The sequence below is a fragment of the Cuculus canorus genome, chromosome 4, assembly GCF_017976375.1.
Source record: "Cuculus canorus isolate bCucCan1 chromosome 4, bCucCan1.pri, whole genome shotgun sequence".
Taxonomy (NCBI): Eukaryota; Metazoa; Chordata; class Aves; order Cuculiformes; family Cuculidae; genus Cuculus; species Cuculus canorus.
This window is the reverse complement of record NC_071404.1, coordinates 55,972,167-55,997,397: the sequence shown is the minus strand read 5'-3', so window position 1 is coordinate 55,997,397 and position 25,231 is coordinate 55,972,167. Positions and strand designations below refer to the sequence as shown.

The window sequence follows — 25,231 nt, the reverse complement described above, 5'->3', positions numbered from 1 at the left end:
TTATTTTGGAATATTTAAAACTGTCCCTCATCTTCCATCCTGTCCTGTTACTGATAATTTCTGTCACCTAATTTAGGCTGATCTGGACACTGGAACCACTTTATAAAAACTCATAGCTTCAAGCTGTATGTCCTTTTGTTTTTTGAAATTCAAAGAAACTAAACAGTATGAAAAAATGCACTTTCTTTTCTCTAACAAGAACAGAAAACCAGTAAGATTCCTACCAGTTCTGATTGGCAGTTTACTATTAGCCTTGTCTTATTGCTTTACATGTATATGCTGCATATTTCTCTGTACTGAAGGCGCTACACTTGACAAGTGGTTTAAGATATGAATTGGAATAACTTCTAATTGTCTTTTTGCTCATGAACTGAGATCTCGATAGTGAGTGCCTTATCTAGGCATGGTACAGCTTTTCTGGCTGATGGAGGGGTAATCTGGAACCTTAATCGTGATGCTGCTATTCTTCATTCTTCAGATTTTATCAGAATCTTGTGTCTGAGTGTCTTCTGTGTTTCCAGGCTGTGCTTTGAGATCTTCATTGCTTGATAAAGGCAATTTTGCAGGAGTTTTTGATGAAAGAGTTAATACATGATTTGCAACCAAATAAGATATTTGTTTTTTAAACTGAATGTATTGGGGAGTGGTTGTAGTTCAAATGTTGAATAATTAATTTTGCATCAGTATTTTGACTGTGTCTGAGAGAAGCAAGATATTATTTCTGGGTGCTGAATGAATTAAAGGCTGTAGTAGTTCAGATAGAATCCGTAAGTGGCCGGTCAAGAAGATCAAGAAGCCTAACAGTGCTGTGAATTTTGTTGTTTCTTTTTTTTTTAAAAAAAAAAAAAATCCCTTCATTTAAAACTCTAAATCCCTACCTTGGAAGAATTTATACATACTTTGCAAATTGCCAAGTGATGATCCATCTTGATGAGTTTTATGTCTCAGGCAGTAGCTAATATGAGCTGCTGGGTGGAAGAATTCAGGAAATTCTGAAATAGGCAACTTTTAAAGAGCTTTGTAGTGCTTCATTTGTCTTTGTCAGTAATTTTGCTTTCTGTGTTAAAGGGGTTTTAGACATCAGGCTCATCTTTCTTTTACTCTTGTAGGTCATTTCGCAGTAAAGTTTTCTCTAGCCCAAAGGGTCTGCATTATTGGGGTTTTTTATCAATAGTGTCCTGATTAGCTTGCCAGGAAGACTTCTTGCAGGTTGATTTAGTGCACTTTTTCCTCCTAGGCTTGGAGCAAGTTACTTCTGTACCTGGGCTGTTTTGCTTACATTGCTCTTAACAATGACCACTTCCAGTCATTGAAAAGAACCCATAATGTTTCATCAGTAGGAGATATTTAGCTAGCTGATGAGCTTATCATACTGATTGCTCACATAAGCTTTAAAATAAAACTTCACTAAAAAGAAATCTCATCAGACTTGCTAGGAATACTATATTACATCTAATTAGAGTCAGCCTTGATAAACCTGTAATTAACTAATGGAGAGAAAAAGATAGACATGGAGATCCATCATTTTAATGGTATCATGATGAGGAAGTCTGACAGTTGTGAGTGTTTTAATTTCTATCAATCTTGAACTGAAATAGGCAATTTGAAAAGACAATGTGTCATTTATCACCTTACCTGAACTTAGTGGGAATGATCTGCAGATCTGCTGTTTGAGACAGATTTTTTTTCCTTTTTCCCACATAGGTATTTTTAAACTCATCCTGACATGACTGGCATGCAGCTCATACAGCTGCTGTGAAGCTAGATTCCTACTTCCTTCTGAATTTTCTATTGCATATGTATTGACATAAGAGATTTCAGGCAGCTACAACTAACAATTTAACAGTTAAGCTAACTGTAGATTGTTTAGAAAAGGGGGATAATTTAGTCACATAAGAGTTTCTGAATTCTGAAATGCTGCTGTGATAGTCTAAATTAGCATAGCTTAAACCAAATATGTGTTCTAAAAGATTTTTTTTACATGACTGGGAAATACCTTAAAATGTGATTTTTTTATTATGTTTTTTGGACAACTGAGTGCCATCTCTCACACTTATTCAAGTCAGTGTGAAAACTCACTTTTAGTTCAATGCAGTAGTAACAGTATTTGTATGCTGGCAACTTCAGCTATGGCATTGTTATGCCTTGCTAGCTTTATTTCTTGGGCCAACACTGGCCATCAGAAATGTTGAAATAACCTCTGTCACTTATTTGTGCCATGAAATGAGCTCCAGTAAACTGAACACAGTATCTCATGGTGTTGCTAGGGGTCTTTCTGTATCAATTTTGTGTATGCAGAACATTTCTGACAGGTAAGGTTTGCATTGAGAGGGAAGCTTTTTTTCCAAAATACCTCATTTCACACAGAATAATCTGGAAAAACAAAGAGTCATCAATGTTTGACAAATCATCATGTGTTTGGAAATGAAAATTGGGCTGCTTGTGATTTATTTACACACAGAACTAGAATTAGGGTAAGTTGCAATGTCAAAATTTTTCCTTATTCTTTCCATAGAGAGTTTTTTTGCAACAAATACATTTCTCTGCATACTTCTAATGAATATAAACCTACCAAAACTGTGCACTGTTAAAATATGTCAATCCATTTTATTTCAAACCAGAAATCCAAAGAACTTCCTCTAGACAGAGAGTGGTCTGCAGTTTCTAAAGAAGAAACTGTGTCTGTTTTCTGTTTATTATGTGTCTCTTGGTTCATAACTCAGCCTTCTGATGAGCATTCATTGAATGAAAAGGATCACTTAAGGACAAGTGGAGATGTTAAGAGTGAGAAGATAATCCATCTCTTCCTCTTTTCCTTCCCTTGGGAGATTCTTTTGTCCCATAGTAGTGATATGTTTTCTTATCTTCACTTTTCACTCAGAATTTTTTAAAGAGACAAATATTACAGTAAAGGTGTCTAAACAAATGTTATTGGCTATCTTTTTGATAGGAACAGTAAAGTTTTCCAATGATTTTGCTTACCTACTCAATTTCTAGCAATAACTCCTAAAATCCTTAAAATATTTACCTTCAGAGTAATCTATTGTAAAAAGATACTGCTTAAATGGAACACAGTAGATTTGAGGAGCATTTGAAATCTGACTGAAATATCTTTCTTTGAGAAACGTTGCATTTACAGTGTCCTTGAGGAGTGGAAGCTACTTTTCACGAAACCAGACCTATATGGCACTCATACTCTCATTCTTTCAATGTTATCTCTGTCCGTATTAGGGTTATTAGATAGGTAGTTAATGCTAGTAAATAGTAGGGTAGTAATTGAAAAATACTTGGGAAAATGTGTGTAAGTACCATAAGTAAATATCCAGTAACAGCATACATTTAAAAATGATAGTGGAAGCCTAGAAAGGGAATGCATAGTCCAGAAGAATTTTTTTCAATACTATATGTAGTATCTATAGTAAATGAACAAGTAGTTAGTGTGCATGTTTATTGCATAGACCAACTAATCCCCTTCTTTTTCATGATGGAGCGTATTTAGTATTCTAAAATGTTTTACAGGGATTGTGTTACAGAAGACCATATAGTTGTAACTTGCTAAAATAATGTGCTAATCTGTGGTAGTAGTTAGAACAAAGCAGAAAGTAGTTTGAGCTACATAATGCCCAGCTCTGGAGACAATCAGGCCTGAGTCAAAGGCAGACTATAGTTTGAAGTCTTTCTTTAAAAACAAATGATAATTTCTTTGAGTGTTCCATTAGACTTACAGTGCAATCATTTAATAAAATTCAATAAATATTGTCATAAATAGGATTTTTCTCAGTGCATCCTGAAGTAGCCTTATGTACTATTTCAACTCATCTTTCTTATTCAGCCTATATCAGTTGTGGAAATGCTGATTGTGTCCATCTTTCAAAAAAAAAAAAAAATGTTTTCTCTTTCCAAGACTAGAAAGAAGTAATTGAGAAAAGAAGTAAATTATCATGTTTTGCTATTAGAGATTTAGTATTTTTATAATGAAAGCTTATAGTATAGTATTTACTTTCACAGTAATGACTTCTTATCTTCAGAGATATCTTTTTTCTCTTGTAGGACAGCATGTCTCAAGCAAATTTCTCTTTCCTCTCCTGTTTTATAAAGTAAATCCCAGAAGATTTTCATGGACTTCAGACCAAATAGTCCTGATACCAATGAAATCATGGGGGACATTCCTATTCTTTTCAGTTGTGAGCAGTGCTTCTCTTCATCCTGCTGCAAATTTCTGAGTCTTCTTTACTGAGACTCTTCAAGATACTACACATATTCCTCTAGTTCAAGTGCAGGAGCTATGTAGCATGGATAAAAAAGAACAGGCAAAAAATTAGCACTAGTTAAAATGCCTGTTATTGCAAGGGAGAAAAAATACTGTTCTTTCTCTATGGTAAAGAAACATTCCCTGAAAAGTGCTTGTATGCAAAATGTAAGCACTGCTGCAGTGGCGATTGCTGTTAGCTGGTGCCTCTAAGCCGACAGTTTGACCTTGTAATGATTTTTCCTTCTACAAATAGTTGTGTAATTCTTCTCTGTATTCATTCATTCATCCAAAGAATAATTAAATCTTTTGGGCTAAACTTGCAGCAGACCAAACAGTTAAATTTAGTTATTAGCCCACACAGCCCTCCGGGGAACTTTATATACTTACCATGACCTTACTGTTAAGTTTTTTAACTGGTAATATCTGTGGAAGTAAATGTATTCATAGCCAGAGCTCCGCTCAGCCTTCATTTTTGCACCTGCAACAGACTCTGTGTGTGTATTCCTAGATAAACATCCTGTAGTACAGTACTAGAAAAATATGGGAAAGCTGCTAATTCAGGGACTTCTTTAGAAATTTGATAAATAACTATGAGAAAATTAGTAAGTGCTGTATGCACGCTCTATCTGTGGGATCAAGAGGCACTGAAGAAGCATAATGCTAAAAGCTCTCCTGTTGCTTTCTTTATTGGATATTGGGGAAGAACTGTTCAGAGATAACATTTGAAAAATATCATGGGTCATCCAAACACTCACAGATTTTCCCAGGACATCAACATATAACAAAGGTAGTTGTCATGCATGTGACCAATATACTGGTGACCCGCTTTACACTCTCAGTATGTCCTCTACTCATGATGTGGCAATAAACTGCAGTAAGATCTGGAGGGAAAGAGAAGTAAGGGGGTTTTATTCCTGTAGGGCTGCACAGACACTGTAATTTGTTATAGGATCTAACACATAGGTTTGTGCATGGTCGTCTTAGCCAATAATGTACTGAAAATCATGAGTTTCACAATATGTACATCCAACCAATGACCTCTTTCATACCAAGTAGATCTGGAATTTTTGGCAGAGTCTACGATCTAGGCTAAGAGAGGAAAGATAGCTAGGGAACTTACTAGATTAATATGACACCATTTTTTTTATAGTGTTTATTACTTTCTTGATAGCTGGTTGAACTGGCACGTTCAAATGACTGTAGTACCTATCAGTAACAGTGCAGAAGGTAGGAATACATGCTCCTGGGTGAAGGGGTCAGCAGAACCCCCGCAGACCTGATTAAGACTAAACTAAATCTGAATTAGTGTTCAGGGGGCAAAAAGCAAGATAAATTAGGTCAATATAAAACCAGCAAATATGTTACATGCTGTCTTCTCTACAACAGTGATCCAAATCAAGCAGTGTGAACAATCAGTTTTAAGGGGCTGTATGGCTATGGAAGGCAATCTTGAAAAAGTGCCTATGAAGGTCCAGAGGGAAAGTCTGGCTGCTGTGCCAGGGAATTTAATGGCGGAAACAACTGCTCTGCCTGCTCTTATGCCATTGTAAGTAAAAGGTAATTGACTGTTCATTTGTTAGAAAACATAACAATTAAAAATAAAATTTAAAATTTATCCAACTTTGTCTAACGCTCTTCTCTCTCCTGTGATCGCCTAAACATGCAGTTGATACGGAACCAACTACAGAGCTACAACAGCATACATCCACATTAAATCCTTTATAGAATTTTCATCCATGTAACAGGAATCAACCTCTGGGCTCTGAAGGAAATATGTAATTTGTAAAGTATCAACACAGATAATGCCATATTTCCCAAGGGAAAAAAAGAATGCAGGATAATGCACAGGCCTTCTTGGCCAAAGTATGGGTGGAAATCTGTAGTACCTTAGTGAACTGTGTAAGATGAAGTTTCTTATTAACTATCATTATTATAGTGTTAATTTTAATACAGATTAGTTATGAGATTTAAGTGTTTGCTCTTTTCATCTTGCAATCATGTCTTAAGAGCATTCAGTAAATAGGGGTTTTTTTTTCTGTTTTCTCAGTTGTCTAAAGGAAAATACACAAACCAGATGCATTATTTCATATATTTGGTTATGTTGTGCCACTGTGATTTGCCAGACTAACAGTTCCTTCATTGCATGTTGAACCTGTCTTTTGTTAAATACCAGCTGTTCCCTGGCTACTTCCCACCATGCTGTTTTCATTATTTCTGTCTTAGGTCTGTTTCTTTTGTTGTTTCTTTTCTGTACCTTCCTTCTCAAAGTATCTTTAAGGTATTGCATTTAGCTGCTGACATAGAGTTATTCATCCTCTAAAGCACACAGTATTCTCCAAGTCTGTATATATTTCCTCATCTTTGGTGTTCCTCAGATTTAACTGTTCCATTTTGTTTTGACTTTTGATTATCCCAGGGTCCGATTGGTATGGATGGAAAGCTGGTAGGTGATTTATTCAAAACCAGTGTAATTTAGGTCTTGCACATATTCCGTCTTTGATTTTTTAGTTGCTCATGCTGAAATGTATATTAATCACATATTGGCTTCTCTCGGCATAACTCATTTCAACCTCAGAAGCACAGATTTCAATCGAGTGCTGTAAAGCCACTTCAGTCTTTTGTGTCTATCCAAGGAAATGGAGGTCAGCTATGCTACTCTTGTTTCCTTATCATTTTCTGTCTGGGTTAGGTTGGAAGACAGATATTCCTGCTTGGGTGCTCTGTCCAGGGAATGTTCCACAAAGGTAGTTTGACGGTGCCTTTCGAACAACAGGATATTATTTCTGACCACATATCTGGCTCTTGCTAGTTTCCTTTTCCCAGAAGTTCTTCATTTTTATGTTTTATTTTCTCTGCCTAGATCTTGTTAGCTGGTTTGAACAGCCCCATGTCTCATTCTAAATGCATTTGTATGCTGTCTCAGATATTCTGTTGGGAGGTGCTACTTGAATTAAGTTAGAAATAACCTTTAATGTTATACAATGTAGTTGTAAATATATTTGCATATCCATATATTTGGATGGATGAGCCTGGAAGTCCGTGTTCCCAGCTCTTTAAAGATTTAAATCATGCAAAGGCAGTGAAAATCCAGCTTCTGCACTTTCTCTTGCTATTGTTTTTGCTCCCTCTCTCTTTCTGCTTTTCCAGGACAAACCTTTTCTTTGATACTTTGAATTATCTTCTCTGTCCTTTCATTTGCTACAAGCCTTGTTTCCTCTGCAAGCTCAGCTTGCTAACTTGCAGTATCAGCTTCCATTTTCTTCTTTTAAGACTTTCTCCTGTGCTCCTTGATGTCTCCTTCTACTGCTAAGCAGCTTTTCTGCAATGACTGCAGCCACCAGTCAATAGGCTTTTTCTTTAATCTCCTCTTTTAGTAGATTGATAGTTTACCTGTCTTCAGCTAGACCTGGCTACTCCATGTATCTTTTCTTTTTCTTTTAAGATCATTTACATATCAGCAACTGATATTAGATTAAATTGCTAGGAAGGGATTAACTATCAACTATTAAAGACCTTCCATCAGGATAATTAGAATAGGCTGCCAAACTTAACCCTATTCTTTCGTGCTAAATATTGTATTAAGTCAGTAAACAGGAATATAGAAGGAGAATTTTTTCTGAAGGTTTTGCTGAAACCATCATATTTTATGCAGCTATAACCACTGTACTCGAGCAGATTTAAAAATACATACATACATAAATAAAAAGCAGCACTCAGTAGTGGATAATCAAGTACATGAGCAATGATCCAGAAGTTCAAAACAGCAGCCACTAAAATACTTCTTATCAGTTATTGGTGTTGAGACTGACCTGTAAATGTGTGGAAAGCACAGCAGTCATTTGGTAGCTACCATCAATGAATCAGTTTTAGAGTACATAACCCATTTAAGTGAAGAGATGTTCATTAGAAAAAAATGAGATTAATGCTGATTATTCAGTCCTGAAGAGTATTTTCACCCTGTTTTTTATCTAAAATTTAGATAAATACTTCCAGCTGAAAGATTTTAATGCACAAGTAACAAGCATAGGGAACTGTTTATGCAGCAGTGAGCCAGAGTGATTTCAGCAATCCTGGAGCCCCTTTGGGGAACACAAGCGTATTAATTGATACTGAGCTTGCTCAAATGAGTTTAATATTAGATTGTATTCATGTTAGAGTGTTTTTCAATGAATGCAGAAGTAACTCACAAAGCTTTATTCCTAACCCTCTCGTGATATACAAAAATGAGAGAAGGCAAATGAACAGTCCCTTTTCCATCTCCCACACTTTGAATTGTTGTTGTGTGACAATGAGCCTTTTACAATCCGAAAGTTCAGTGTTGTGATGCTTCCTTTTATTTGTTCCTTTGTAAGCAGAGCTAATGAGTTCCATAATGTAGTGCTCTGGTTCGTGTCACTTACTAGATCATTAGTGAGAACGGAAAATTGTACTGTAACTGCAGTAGGTCGTATCTAGAAGTATACAAAAATACTGACAGATTGGAAACAACTGAAAAAAAACCCCAGAAAATAATGAATTTCACTAATGCAAAGTTCCTTTCATGTTCAGGGAGATCATAGCCAACAGGATAGAAAAATTCTGCTATAAGTATGTTACTTCTGTGGTCAGCATCTGCATTTACAGTTATATGCAGGGTAATTGCAATATTGACACTGTATATAAACTAAAGAGTAAGGCCACTATTACATTCCCCATTATCTCATAGAGTTCTGTGTCACCATGAAAAACAATTGTCTGAAAAAAATTCAGTTTCCAGTTTTCCTCTCTCTGTATTGCAGACGTGATAAAAGAGTATTTATAAATGCACAATAACAAAAAGGCAAACTGGTGACACTGTAGAAATTGAGAGTAGAAAACACTTTCATGGGAGCATGATTCTGTCCCTGATATTCAGTTCAAGATATGTTTGTGTTATGTGCGTATGTCTCATATCGTACATATAGCTCATATCATGTGGACATTTATTAGCCTATATATCTAACTTAGATTAAAGAAAAAAGTGCCAATTCTCAGATATTTTTGTTTTTTAAAAATATATCCTTTGTTTATTTGCTTTCTACATATTTAAATCAATATTTTGTTGAAACAGTTTAGTAATTTCAGACTTTTTAAAAAAAATTTTATTTTAAACAGATGTCTTGGAGACAGTCTTTAACAATGTGGTCAAAATGTATTGCAACTTTAGATGTAAGACAAAAGTATTGTTTGTGTACAGAAGTTTGCATGCAAAGGTCTCAGTTACTTAATTTATACAAACTTATTTTACAGGCCCTCCAGTACTGCATCAATAAGCAATTCCTGATTAATTTAGGATCAGATATTACATATGATATCATAAAACCTACCATAATGGGAAGAGTGAGGTAAAGCCTGAGTGCTGAGGATTCCCAATTGTATTCATTAACACAGTGTGATGTTCAACTTCACAGAACTGACTGGTTCAGAAAATTTTACTTCATATTAGAATTGTCAAACCTCAGCCAGTAATTTTTTTTGTCTGAAAACCTCTGTACTGCAGTGTTGTTATAAGGAACTAATGCAGAACTATGCTGTCTACAGCAAGGAAACCTTCAGACTGCCTTCAGTGTAAGAATTAGATAGCCACAATAATTCTGTATTTTACTGTGATGCCTCTGCAATGTTATTTTTAGTATTTCTTGTATTAAAAAAAAAAAAATCTTGGAAAACTTGCCTGTGAATTAAACAAAAAAAAATCTTGCTAGTTATAAAAAAAGCATTTTCCTCAGCTGTTTCTCTGTAGATAAGTTTTCAATTGAAATGCTTCTCCCCACCCTCTTTCCCTGTTAAAATTGGACAGAATCACAGAATGGTTGAAGTTGGAAGAGACCTCTGGAGGTCATCTGGTCTAATCTCTCTGCTCATGCACAGGCATCTAGAGCAGGTTGCCCAGTGTCACGTCCACATGGCTTTTGAATATCTCTATTTTGGATATTCACAATCACGCTCAGCAACCTGTGCCAGTGCTTGGTTACCCTCAGAGTAAAAAAGTGTTTCCTGATGTTCGACCAGAAGAGTTTCAACTCTAACTCTGTGTTAGCAGTACCCTCTAGCTAAAGTGAAGAGGTTTTATGGAACTTACAAGAAGTCTCCATGCTCGGTTACTTCAACAAAAGGAAATATAGTTTCAATTCAACTGAAGTTTTATTGAAGTTTCATAAAACACTAGAAGCTAAGCTAGCCCTAGCCATTTAAGAAAGTCTGTCTTTATAGGGGAAAATATGTAAATATTTATGTGTTGTACAGTGTTAGCTGTTCGAGTGGTTTTAGTTAATAGTCACAGCTACTGTACTTTTTTTGTAATATAGTTCAGCTTCATGCAAATAATTTGTAGTGAGTAGGCTAGAATAACTGATGACTTCCACTGGCTTTCCTAAGCTGTGGACCTGAGTGATAGGAGTCTGCTCTGTAAGGACTTGCAGCAACAATAGATAAATATACCTCCTCAATGTGTGCAGAGCGTGCCTCTCTATTTCGCTACGGATGGTCCAAAAGTGATGTTCATAAATACGGAGGAGAAAATGTATTAGCTAGCTCTTGCGCTGACTGACAAGGGTTCATCTACCACTGACTTCCTCGTTTAGATCCTGTTTTATGCTTCCTTAAAGTTGTGGTACTTGTAGCAATGGCAAAAAGATTATTGTTTGCCCAGCAATGTCTTGTTCCAGGTTTAAGACTTTTATTCATTCAATAGGCAGTAATGAGCACCCCCTTGAAACATGGGAATGAGCCATAATAAACAAAAAGCACCAAATATCTACTTCTAAATTAGCACAGCATCTGTGGATTCTTTCTTACTTGAGAATAATTAAACTAGGTCTTTTTATCATTACTAAATTTAAAGTATGGAGTTTCTCAAATGCGTGTTCCATGATGTGTTATCATAATTTATTTCTAGAATCAGTTAATCGCAAGAAAGGTAACCAGTTTGAATTAAAACATTCAAATTCAAATTTTTGTTACCTCCTTCTTGGAGAGTTCTATAACTTTTTGCTACTATTTAAGGAGTTAACCCTTGTCATAACTTTCCATAATCTTATCTTTTTCTTCTTTTTCAGGGTCAGCCTGGTCCTCAAGTAAGTGCCATCTTGTTTTCCTACATAAGTCAAGGCTAAATAAAGGGCACACCAAACTCAGGTTATCTACAAAGTATTTTGATGGGGTTTTTTTAATCTTACTGTAATAAGCTAGAAACGGGTAACTGTTGCATAGTTCAGCAAGGCAAATATTTCCAAAGAGAGATGCATGGCCCCCCCTTAGACAGTTGTCTGAGTTCCCTCAGCTGTTTGACTAGATGGTGGGGATTAACAACGTAGTGCTGAGTAAAGCAGATCTCCTAAATATGACTTGAAACTTTGCCACCTAACTTTTAAAAACGTTAAAATAACTTAGCGAATGTGTAGCAAATGTAATTCTTCAACTGCTTATTAATTACACGTTAATAATGTTGCTATAATCCAAGCAGCCCTCAATTATTTTAAATATGGCACTGCTAGCTATTTTGATTAATTATGCATACTACCTCCCATTAGTTCCGCTTTATTTACAAGTAGCAGAATTTTGTCTTGTGAGCTGCAGTTGAAGACACGGAAGTCTAAAAATCTAACTCCAGTTCTAAGGTAGAAGTTGACCAGCAGAAAGGAAACATTAGGCATAGCAAAACTTTAATGTAAATTATTTGAACTTAATAGTGGTATAGAAATGTGAAAGAGCAAGGAAATAGGGGGAGGAAAAAGAAATCCAATGCCAAAGCTAGACTTAGTGAAATCAGTTGAAAAACTGTGTTTTTGCATACTTGAGGTGTTTTACAGGAAGTAAATTGTGGTCTGTGGGATCATTTTAGCACAACTGATTTGCCTGAACCAGGATTTTTGTGAGTGCCTTTTATATTTGAGATTCACAACTGAAAGTCAAAGCTTTACAACCTTATGGACTGATACTTTAAGTTAGCATTTTCTTTATGTGAGCATTTATTTTCCTCAGATTTTTTTTTTTCCTAATCATTGTCTCTGTTAAGACAGTCTGTTACAAGCTCTCTTCCCACTCAGTCTGAATTCCTCGTATCCTTGCAGTGCCAGGCTCCATTTATTAGTATTATATAAGTAGTCTGTATGCTATTGGAAATGACTACACCCATAGCACTTGCGTTTCACAGCAGTCTCTTGATGTGGGGCCTACACAGAGAGGTATCTTCAGCCTCTGTGCTGCCAGGGGTCAATGAAGAGAGAGATTGTAATTCTCTGTGGCACTCTTGCTCTGAACCAGCTCTGTTGAGGACCTGAGGCTGTTACTTGAGCCGCTGGGCTGATGTTGACTTGTGCTGCCACCCGTGTTTTTTCCCTCTGGGTTTGGACCCTCACATCCCACGTTACAGTTGCTTGGAGAGTGTTTCTTGCTTAATGATTGTAAGCAACCTCTCAGCCTTTGGAGCTCATATCTCTACATGAAGCGCCCTGAGGTAGCTCCAGGCAAAGGACTACAATGGAGATGGCAGCATTTAGTGCTGTTTCAAGGGCGGAAGGGCAGAGAAATCTTGTCACGATTGTAAGAGAAGTAGGGTGCAAACTATAGGAAAAACTGTGTAAAAATCCACCCTTCCCCCTCCTCCCCCCAATTGTATCACATCTCCATGTCCTAGATGATTACACAGAAAACGGATACCTGGTAAGAAGACCCACAGAGTTTAGAATGAGAGTTCTTATGTTCTGACTTCAGTAGCGTCTCCCAGTGTAAATGGTCATCTCTGTACCATTGCCATTGTTCAGAGTAACACTATTACTCTTAATACTGCCTTTTCCTCCTTTTCAGCTCAAAATGCTCATATTGTAGGAGGAGGAAATGTAGGCATTCAGTCATTTTTACTGGCTGGGTGAGTCCAGGAGTAATTCTTGGGAGGGCTCTAATGAGGAAATCGTAATGGCATGAGACAGACCGAGCAGGATCCAGCTCTAGATTAAGATGCATAAACCTGGAAGCTTGTATGTAGATGTTGGCATGTGAAGAGCGTGAACACTCTGTGTAATCAGTGAAGGCTGAGTCCATGCTAAGTGCACTTAGAGATCTCTTCAGCTCATTGTAAACTCCTAGGGCTCAATTGCATCCCCGTCATGCAGGTGTTTGTTGCTGCATGAGATGATCCAGGGTCTCCAGCCTGCCCTCTGGCTGTTGTATGCTCAAGGACTGGAGTCTGTGTTGGACGATTGTTGTATCTGTCAGTCGTGGGCAGCTGTCTTGGGTGTCTAGGGAACCTCTCACATGACACTAATTGCATACATTCATCCTTCTTAATTATAGGTTCTGATTATAGGCAGCTATTGAATCTAATAACTATTCTGCTGAATTGCTCTCTAGCCTACGTTGACATCTGTGTTTTAGTCAGCTACATGTAAGCTGTACATTTGGATGTCTTATACTGAAACTCAGATCCAGATAACTTCATGAGATACCATTTTTTAATATTGAAAGCTGTGGTTGAAAATCTCAAGACTTTAAAGAAGTATTTAAAAAGCATCAATACAAAACAGAACCTGATCACATACAGATAAAATAAGTCAAATCCCCTCAGTTTCTCATTCAAAAAATACAGGAATTTCATCTACCTGTGATTGTCATTAATTTCCCCAATCTTAACTGTGTCCATGAGAAATCCAAAATGAAAAGTATTCATTGGTTTGATTAGTAAGTAAAGGCTTCCTGGCTTCAAAGATCAGAATTGCTATGCTGACAAAAGAAGTACTTAGTCTTAGTCATAGCCATGTAAGTCTACACTAAGATCAAATATATATTCTAATCCTTTTTACACTCAGTGTTTTAGTAACACCTGGGGGTTTTTTTTGCTATGATTTAAAAATATGCACTAAATTCCACTAAAAGAGGAAATTCAAAATAGAAAATTTTGTTTAATGTTTTCCTGCTTTAAGTAAAAAGGAGCTTTATTGCAACACACAAGCATTTTTTCAGAAAAAATTCATGGTTCTATTGTATCTATTGAAAGGTAAAAACAATGATCAATAGCTAAACAATTTCTAGTGTAACTTTAAAAAAAAAAAGAAATACCTTCTTGTGATTTTGGTTTTCTGCTTGAAAAAAAAAGCTGTTTCAAATATCTCATAAACTGAATTTCTTTGTAGAAAGGCAAATAATAAAATTGTTGATATTTTTTTCTGAAACTTAAATTCTGGCTTTTGAGTGACCCCAAAGAATACCTGCTTTTTCTTATTTAGAATGTAAATATGTATTTTAGATTAGCTTGTCCAGAAAGGCTTATTTTCCCACTAAATCTATACAGCCAAGTATAGTTGAATGGAAGTATTCCATTAAGAACTTGGTCTGTTTAGTCTGGCAAAGAAAAGACAGAGAGGAACTTATCAATGCTTATACATATCCAAGGAGCAGGTATGAAGAGGACGGGGCCAGACTCTTTTCAGTGATGCCTGGTGACAGGACAAGGGGCAATGGGCACAAACCGGAACACAGGAAGTTCCACCTGAACATGAGGAAAAACTTCTTTACTGTGAGGGACACAGAGCACTGGAACAGGCTGTACAGGGATGTTATGGATTCTCCTCTGGAGGTATTCAAAACTTGCCTGGACACGTTCCTGTGTAACTTGCTGGACGTGAACCTGCTTTAGGAGGAAAGTTGGACTAGATGACCTCTAGAGGTCCCTTCCAACCCCAATCATTCATGTTTCTGTGATTCATGTTTGACAAAGGAACAGAGTTTAGCTTCTAGTCTAAAGTTAATTCTGTAAGGAATGTACTATTTGGGTAAAGAGAAGACTTGTTTTTTAACTCTTTTTGTTGTTTAGAAATAAAGTTCATATAAATATTAGAAAACTGTGTGTTTAGTATTATGTTGAAGGACAATATGATCCTTTACAATATCACGCTAAAGTAAAACTATCAACAACTGTAAATATGGGACGGTGTGACTTTGTCTCCGTTAGCCAGCTGTTTTCTTCTCCATGGCAATATCTTCTCTCTGGCCTATCTCTAGAGTAACATATGTTCTCTCTCATGTCAGCATAGGTGATCACTCTCTGTATGGGACTTGGAGATATAGCAGCCCCACAGATGCTTCTCCCTTCATTTTGGCAGCCGTTCAAATCTGCGTTAGAAGTGGAAAAAATATTAATGATTGATACTTGTTTTCATGAGATTCTTGCTTTTCTGTATGTGAAATATCCTATGGAAATGATGTTATTCCATTCTGAAATTTTCCAGTGTCGAGTACATGACGAGTGTACCACAGCAATCCTGGTGGCAAATGTGTTGTGTGTCTTTTTCACCATCAAGCTGGCATTTTTTTAGTTTCTGGTGGCAGAGATTCTGATTCATGGTTAGAGAGATGTCACGGTTTAGCCCTGGCCCAGCCAATTTCAGCAGCTAAAGCTGAGCAGTTGGGCTCCTAATTCCCTTCCTAATTCCCACCCGCATCCCTGTGGAAAAAGGAAAGGGAAGTGAGATAGGAAAAGCCAACCAAACTTATGAGTTGGAAACTAAAACTACAGTTTTAATGAAATTAATAGTAATGAAATTAAAAATAACAATAATGAGAATAATAAGAAAACAATAAAATACATACAAATATATAAAATTGCACCCGCACCCCACTCCTTGTTGACTATACATCACCTCAAATGTGGACACGAAGGGAAAGGTCTGAGATTAGGAGGGAGCTGGGCTCAGGAACTGGATTTAGGAATGCATGGATCTGGGATCCAAGGCAAACAGACAGACGAGGTCCTCACTGGCCATCGAAGAAGAGAGCAAGACCCTTGTGATCTCTCAGTTTTACATCAAGCATGACATATATGGGATGGAATACTCTGTTGGTCAATATGGAGTCACCTGTTCTGTCTGCCCCTCCCTGCAGGTGCGACCTTTCTTCATCTTTGATCACCACCTTGAGGATGACTTGGGTTACTATAGGAATATGTATAGGCATTGGCCTTTCAGTATACCAATGCTTGTGTTATCATTCTAGAGAGAAACACTGTCTGAAAAACATGCAGTTAACTTTCGGAAAATGAATTTACTTAGATGAGACTTAGCTGAATTTAGAAGACTTATTTCTACTTTATCTGAAACCACAACAATGTACCATTACTGACTTGTGTTGTTAACAGAGCTGGTAGGAACCATTTTAACTTTTGTTTTCTGTCAAGACTTCAGAAAAACTGTCACCAGGACATAGGCCATAGTTTTGAGCTCTTTAGATGGCAGCAATTATAAGAAAGATAATGGCAGCAATTATAAGAAAGAAAATTGTAAGAAAATAGTTTGTCGCTTCTCAGAGAGCACTGTGATGGTAGGGAGAAACCCAGACCTTAGAAAAGGGGGTTGCTTAAAGAAAATATGTTTTAAATCCTGCTGAGTTTCCCTTTCAGTTTTGGTGGTTTAGATAGCCATCTGCACTCTGAAATTTATTAAGTATTTCTCTGAGTTAGCACATGCCATTCAGTACTAGTTTGGTTAGTAAGGTCAAATGCAAATAAGAGGATTCTCTGCTTTGTGAAGGAGAGAGCACAGGATTTGAGATGTAGGAGCAAATTACGCTGAACTATCAGTTGTACCAAGATTAAGAAAGCATAATTTAAAAAGCCTGATGGGAGTAAGTTCCAAATATGAACAAAGAAAATTCTTGTAGCATTGGTTATCATGCTCTGCTTCCAACATGTTTTTTTCACTTGTCTTTTTCCACTCTTTTGCCAGGATTTTTGAAGGAGACTGTAATGGCAGATTAATGACTTCCCAACAGTACCTTGCTAAGTGAACTTAGTTGGTGATAATAAGACTTGTTAGAGCTCTGTTCATCTAATGTCTGATGTGCAAAGCAGAGGACCAACTCCTACCCAAGTGCAGCTGTGTTCTTTTACTTACTTTGATAGTCATGCTTTTGAATTATGATTTTAGTAACTGTCTCTGGAAATCTTATGTTGAAATAGCAAGATGTTTGAATGTTCTGCAGAATTTCCTGGAACCAGTAATTTATTTCTGATTTGTTTACCTGATTCAGAAAAATGTTAGATTTTTAATCTGTTAATTTAACAATTGCCCATTCAAACTAGGTTTTGATTTACTACAAACACAAATGCACAGAATTATATGGAAAGGGCTCTTCATGCAAAGTAATGTTAGTTATAGATGCCCTCATGAAATAGGTTCTGTTGTTATGAGCGTGGCTTCTTTTACCAAACCTGATGATCTCCCTCCAGAGTAGCTTTATGAAATAGGTGAAGAAAGCTTGGAAGTTTTATTCTTAGAACACTTGGAGTTGTTTGGCCCAAAAGTTTTAGAAGTTGATCCTCTCATTTCATAGTTCACATAATGACCATTTATGGTACTGTTGCTCTGAAAAAATACAGGGCCTAGAATAAAAAAAAGTAAAAATAGAAGTCTAAAAGAAAGTATGAAGGAGAGCTTTCTATTTGTAGGTTGTTACCAGCTTTTCTTCATGGTGTCATCATTATATTCTGACAATAATTTTTGTTTTAATAAAATAAAAATAAAGATCTCATTAACTTATTACATATGCTAACATAAATGTTATGAGGAATCACACATTAGCACTCCACCTATTCATCTAGAAGTCACGGCTGTCAACAGGGCATATTAGATTTTCTAATGGCAAGTGAAGTACTGTAAAGCAAAAATTTCTTGCAATGCTCAATTTAGTATAGCATTGCTTAGCTTAACAGAGTACATATAAGTATAAAAAAAGTAATTGTAAGCCTAGTACTGTGTTTCCATTATAAGATGTACAAAGAGTTGTCAAATTATAATTAAGAACTCTGAAATATTTCTTGTATTCCTAAATAATTTCTTTATCAAATGACCTTTGTATTTTCTTTATCCTATACTACAGATGGCAGAAATACACTAGCACGTTCTGTATTTTATTAGGAATTATGTCAGAACAAAATATTGCACTGTGTTCAGGAATATTATATAATATTTTACTATCCTGCTGCACATGTTTTTAATTTGATATTAAACTTTTGCTGGCTTATTGTTCTTACTGATCCTCATGCTGTATTTTGCTTTGAATTCCAGTTCAATTTCTTACAGATCCCAATAATTCCACTAGCTTTAAATATATATATTAAATGAATAGTTATAAAAATGTGTATTTCATCAAGCTTATAGTGACTTACAGCTAATACTGTGATATCTAAGACTTTAGTCTTTCACAAGGTTTTCAAAACACCAGAGTTTCTGTGATCACCCATTATCAGTCCAGAGTCCTGGTGAATTTCTGCACTGGAAGTTTGGGAGTCCTGCAATCTAGAGCAGACCTGGGAGATTTGGATCTCGGGCTGCCTGATGGAAGCTTCAAAATCTGTCTTTTCCATTATATGCCAGGTAACCAGGTCTCCTGTATCATTCTGGAGAAGACCCACATTCTCTCTAATCTTCCTTTTATCACCGATGTAGCTATAGCAACTTTTCATGTTGTCCTTAACATCCTTGCAGAGATTTAGTTCTGTCAGGGCTTTAGCTTTCCTAAACTGATCCCTGTCTGCTGGGACAATTTCTCTGTATTTCTTTCAGGCTACCTGCCCTTCCACCTTCTGTAGGCTTCCTTTTTGTGTTTAAGTTTGACCGGGGTTCCTTGTTCATTCATATGGGCCTCCTGGTGTTTCTACCTGACTTCCTCTTCATTTGGGATGTATCGTTCCTAAGCTTGGAAGAGGTGATCCTTGATTATTAAATGAAAAATGCTTTGGCAGTCCTTGCAATAGCATCGGAGTTCCTAATAATCTTTTTTGCTGAGATCTGTCAGTAAAGTTCAAGAGTTGTGAGCTGCTGAGAAACATGTAGGAGAATCACGTATTTTCAGAAATACAATCCAGTTGTATTGCATAGTATGTCTGTTAGTGATCTTTTCCCAAACAGAATGATTATTCATTTAAGTATATATATGAATATATATGTGTATAATTTCCCCTGAAGATGTTCTGAATTTTGTAGACCAAACTATTAGTCTGGAGGAGAAAACTGTTTTGTTTTTAATAAACTTTTATGTTGCCTTAAATTGCTTCCTGTATAAAGAAAGTTGTTTCCAGCCTTAAAGATTACAAAAATATCTTCAGTCATCTCACTTTTACATACGCCTTTGGATAAAAGTATGTGTGTGTTTGTAGTTGATAGAAAAATTCCTTTTCATTTTTCCAGTGTTTCAACTCAAACTTTACAATTCTGAACAGTTCTCAAAACAGGTCTATGAAGTATGTCATTGTAGTTTTCCCCTGTTGTAGATGCGGAAATTGTGGAAGATAAATGAAAGCTTTAGTTCTTCTAGTAGCATTTGCTTGTCTCATTATAACACATTTATTATTTTATATGCTTTTTAGTGCAGTTTTATTTCTATATATGCATTGACTTTGAATCAATTAATCTGTGATTAAGATTTGACACATCCTGATCAAGAGTACATCTAGGACTTGGAGAGCCATATCTATGCCTATTTTAGCAATGAATTGTAGCTAGGATAGTTTGGAGATATTTGCAGTAATCTAGTTTTTACAGGTTGCCTCAGATAAAGTTGTACAGCATAGGTTTTATTGTTACATTTGTCAGGCAGTTCTTGTAAAAAGGCTTGTTTGGGTAGCGGTAGAGCCTGGTGGGCATGGAAACTGTTTAGGTACTACAGGATGTGCAAGGAGAGATTGGAAGGAAAGAAGGATAAAATCTTCAGAGAAATGTTTGTTGGTATTTCACTAACATGCGTTATTTCCCAAACATTAGAATGTTCTCATGTTAAAAAAGTTACCTAGGTTGTGAAATAATTTAATTGCTCTTAATCTGTGGAGGTTATACTGTAGTCGCAGAAGTCTTTCTATCCCATGGGCTATATTTTACACAGCTATGCCTTTATAAGCATATTTTACTGCTATTTTCTTTTAACCATTCATGTTTTAAGAAATCTAATACACCGGTTCTTTTCCAGTACCATTCTGTAGTAGTGTTTGCAGACAACATTAAAAGAATTTCTGAATCTTTTTTTGGCATTCTACTACCTTGAATGAGCAAACAAATATCCTGTACTGAGTAGTATCATTTGGAAAAGAGAAAACCGTGTATGTACAGGATGACATGCCTTTGAAAAACTGAATGAAATTTAGGGCATAGCTACTGAAAAAATTCATCACAGTAAATGGAAGAATTGACTTCCCCTATTTAAAAGTCTGTGTTAAAATCCATTTGCTGAAATTAAGTTTAGTGTTGAATACTGCAAATGAATATCAGCAGCAAAACGTTGGTTGTATGTCAGCTATCCAGTTTTGCTTATTTATACAAGTTCAGCCTTTATTACTTTAGTGTGAATATGCTTTGATATGATAGCAGGTATGGGCCAAAACTCTTCAAAAAGGGTACTATGTTTTCAGTAGCAGGTTATTTGAAAGTAATCTTAGTGCTTTCAATAGTGAGTTTTCAGCTGTTTTTAATTTCTTGTAAAGAGAGGCATGGGGAAGTGGGACAATCTATGAAAACAGAATGAAATGGGTATGGGTCACAACAATCAAATTGCTTACATATATTTTAATAGCTGCCTTGTTTTGAAACTAGTTGCTATTCCAAGTAGATAAACAGAGAGTTTTTCAAGTATTTCAAGAATTTGTTTCTGCGTGGCTATATTTTTTTTTTTAGAGAGACGTACCCTATGCAGCGACTTGCTATGTAAATCTTCTCCTTGACCGAATTGTCAGTCAAAGGAGGATGTGCCTAGTAGATATTTGTATGCTATTTCTCTACACAGAAGCAATGGAGACAGTAAAGTTGGAAGATCCAGAAGTGTAGAGAGCTTGGAGGACTTATTTCGATGACCACAGGTACTTCTCTTGTAGGTAGACTAGAAGTGGCAAATCTCTACTGCCTGGAGCCTTTCCCCTTCGCCGCTTCCTTTGTCTGTTTTCTTCAAAATGTTTGAAGTGTAGCTTGTCATCCTCATTAAGAAGGTTCTTTTAAGTCAAACAAAAAAGACCAAGTGAGCAAAGGACACTGTCATTTCAGCTGAATTAGCTACCAGGCCACTAAGCAATCAGAGAAGCACCAAGGGGTCTTTGAATTACAGAAGCAACTGTTCAAATTTTAGGTAAAATTACTGAAATATTAGAACGTGAACTACTGTTTTTGAAAATAACAGGAGGTTATTAACTCCCAGTGAGGAGCTGTTTTTTTACTGAGCTTCTAGAAATAAATGAGAGAGCGGGACTATGGATGAAAATCTACCAAAGGAAGTATAAAATGTATTTAATGGTGTATTTTTTATCACTAAAATCTGGAAAAAAGATTTCACGAGTTTGATTGGCAGGAGGTGTAATTTTTTCTTTTCAATTTCTATTGTGTTGGGAAAGAAAACCAGAATGTATTCCCATGATCCCTGCAGTTTTATAAGCCCTAAATTCCACCGGTCTACATTGGTCTTCCTTTTAAGTCTTTCCCCATTTTTTTTAATTGTTTTCCCAAGTTCTCATTTGGTTTTAGAGCTTATTAATTGCTTCCATAAAGTAGAATGTTTTGATTGGGTTCAAAGCATCAATACCTAATGCATCTACTTAGACCGAAAAGACAGAAGGATACTAGCTTTTTGAGCAAACCAGCTCAGTGTTTGTACAATCTGCTTATTGGTTGCTTACTGGTACAGTCCTCACTGGCAAGTGCAGAAAAATCCTCCAGAGTCATACTCTGCCGTTGTTATTCTAAGATATGGGGATAATTGAGACATTAAGCAGTGCTAGTTATTTTTTTCTCCTTTGTTTCATATTCCTTTTAATGTTCAATGCAAGATAAAAAACATCGTCTGTGGCAATAAAACCTACTCAGAGCTGTAACTTCTTTCCTGCTTCAGTAGTTCAAAATAAGAATAAATGCATTTCTTCTGAGGAAAAGGTGAAACAATCTACCTTGAAAACTCTTTACACTCCAGTTCTTTTTATCGTAAAATTTGAAAGTGGCCTTTCTCTCTTCTTGGTCTTCCTGTCACCCAAACATGCTTTTTTATAGTTGTTTGATTCATTGCTACTTGAATTTCTGTGGCATCATTTCTGTTGACTGCAGTGAATATTTATTAATGAGAGTACAAGACTCTAGTCAACTACACTTTCTGTATTTATTGGATACTATAAACTATTGAATCCTATCAAGAAATCCATGACTTACAATAAATATTTTCATCTGTTGATAGCAAACTAATTTTTGCCTACCATGTTATAGATAAATTTTCTGTCACTTGTGACATAAGCACTCTACTGTAGAGTGAACACTGATATAGAAATTCATTTTGTAAATTTTACCACCAGCATGGTCACACGTGGATACACATGTGAAGACACAGATGCATGCATGTGTGTATGTCCTGTCCATTGTCCTCTCAGTAATGTCCTTTGGAGAGGATGTAACAGGAATACAAAAAAAATATGCTATATAATAGTCTAGTATAGAATAAAGTGGGACTTTATCCTCTAAAATGGGACTCTCACTATTGGACTATTAAATTAAATTATTGTAAGTATTGCACTATTCTCACTGTCCCCACAGTGAAAGGAAGAGAAGGAAGAACTAGGGAAGCTCTGTGAAGGTAAAGGATTGCAGAACAGCAGTCTACCTGAGATACTGGAGGAGGAGCAGTTAATTTCAGTCAAACTACTTTTCAGTAGGGTCTGTAGCAATAGCACAAGAAGTAATGGTTTAACACTAAAAGAGGGTAGGTTTAGACTAGATATAAGGAAGAAATTTTTTCAATGAGTGTGGCAGAATACTGGGAACAGATTACCCTGGGAGGTAGTAGATGCCCCATCCCTGGAAGCATTCAGCGTTGAGTGGGGCTCTGAGCAACTTGATCTGGTTGAAGATGTCCCTGCTCACTGCATGGGAGTTGGGACTAGATGGCCTTTCCAACATAAACTGTTCTATGATTCTATGTTTCTAAGATATAATATGATGCTTTTTCAGGTCTCGTGGGTATGTAATGAGAATGGGATCTACAGGAGGATTAGTGGAAGAGTAGGAATCCTGAACCAGTCTGTATAAAATCACGTCACTTTTTTTGAATGTTTTATAAACCAAGCATTGAACCCTGAAGCTGGTATTTTGTTGTACTATCATGAAAAAATATTTTTTAAATCATAGATTGAACTCCAAAAAATCCTGAAGCTGGTTTGGAAATAGCAAATGTAACTGTAATAGAAAATGTCACAGTCAAGGCAGAAAACACTCACTGTTCAGTCTGGTTTAGGAATTTTTATTCTGCAGGGCACGTATAAGTTATGTTTTTAATGTCTTCCTGCAGTTCTGAACACTGGCCAAAAATTTTGTTTCTGTCTTTTTTGATGTAATCAATATTATGTGCTTGTATCTTACTTCCACTCACGGCATTATTGAAAACAGAAACTCTGGCTGTTTTCTCATCGAATAGGAGACTTAGCAAAATTAGGTTTTCTCATCTCTGTTTTTATGTGCTGTTTTACATGTTTAGTAGAGTGGGATTTCCTTTGCGGGATTTTTTTTTTACAGTATTGCATCAAAATTCTAATATCTCTAATAAACTTGTGCTTATCTAGCAAGTGGGAGAATAGGAAGGTGCACTGTGTACAAGGCAAGGAGGGCTTAGGTTCAGGAGGTACAAGTATTGCAGTGCATTGAACAGTAAGCTGTAGCCAGGATACTTTTGTCATTGCCAGAAGCCATTTATTTAATAATGTAACAAGTTTTTCTGTTACCATATCATGAGTCTAACTGGCCTGTAGGGCAGATACTCAATTCACAAAAAAAAATTAGACTTTACAGTTGATTCAGATTATAATGTTTGCTTAAATTCATTTATGTCAATAGTAAAGCTGATCTTTGATATTTATTGCTCTGACAATGGCTGCATAGTCCTGTCGCCTCTGCAATCATGGACTATTTGTATTGAGTTTTGTAGATTTTCAAAGAAAAACTTTGTGTTTATGGGAGGGGAGAAGAAGGGGGAGAACATGACAGCCTTACTGATTAATCAGAGAAAGTATGTATGTCAGAGAAAAGGACGCCTCCTCTAGCAGGCCTCCTGAGCCTTGTGCTTCTTCCTGGGTACTGAACTACTCAGCAGTGAGACTTTTGCAGTTTCTGATGCAATCTGATGATTTTGGTGAGCAACATTATAAAGTTCAAAAAAACACCCCATACCGATCTCAGCAAGAGCATGGCACGAGAAACGAATTGTCTATATTGCAGTCTAAATGCTTTCTTGACATGTGTTGGGTAGATTGTGTTTTTCTGCCAGCAGTTTATGAACTTCTGTGATTTATATGTATTGGCAAAAATCATTGACTTCTGAAAATGGTTACACAAATTTATAGCATGATTCGCTTACAACTTACTTTTTGATGTGAATGTTAACTGAGATGTTTGTTATATATCTATATCAATTTTATGTTTCTCAGGTTACATCCATTTGCATAATGTTTATTAAGTCAGGCACAGTTATTGTGTCAGTTATTCAGGTGTCCTTTTCTCTGCCTTGGAATATTGTAACAAAACCTTGGTAACGTAAGGGGAGCAAAGGAAAGATTGGTAAGAGTCTTTTGGGTGCTGTATTGTTCTTTTTCTTTTGAAGTTTTCACCATAAGTCAGTCTTAACCCGGGAGAAGAATAAAATATGTAAAAGAGAAGGGAATGTTATTTCAGTGGTAGAAGTTGTTCGGATTCACTGGAAATTCTTGTGAGCACTTGTAAAATTGATGCAAGGTGAGATGCTGGCGTTGTAAACTAGAGTATTTAAGCACTGGATGAAAACACAGCCAAGTTCTGCAACTGCCAAAACCCCCTTGCTCAGTAATTCAGGGCAAGCGTAGTGGATGCAAGACTAAAATGAGCGTAGGATCTTCGAAATTATGTTGTGTTTCATAATACTCTGAGTAATCCCTTACATTATGATTCAGCATATCTGATCTTAGTGTTTTGCAGTAACTGTAGG

At 36.3% G+C, this 25,231-nt stretch overlaps 1 protein-coding gene across 1 annotated transcript in view; it reads left to right on the top strand.

Moving 5' to 3' along the window:
* The window catches only part of COL25A1 (collagen type XXV alpha 1 chain), a 321,366-nt gene that overhangs the window by 185,569 nt on the left and 110,566 nt on the right, over positions 1-25,231 (top strand). The window contains exon 5 of the mRNA XM_054064743.1: positions 11,329-11,346. Within this exon, the coding sequence (XP_053920718.1) occupies positions 11,329-11,346 (18 nt within the window). The remainder of the gene's footprint in view (positions 1-11,328; positions 11,347-25,231) is intronic.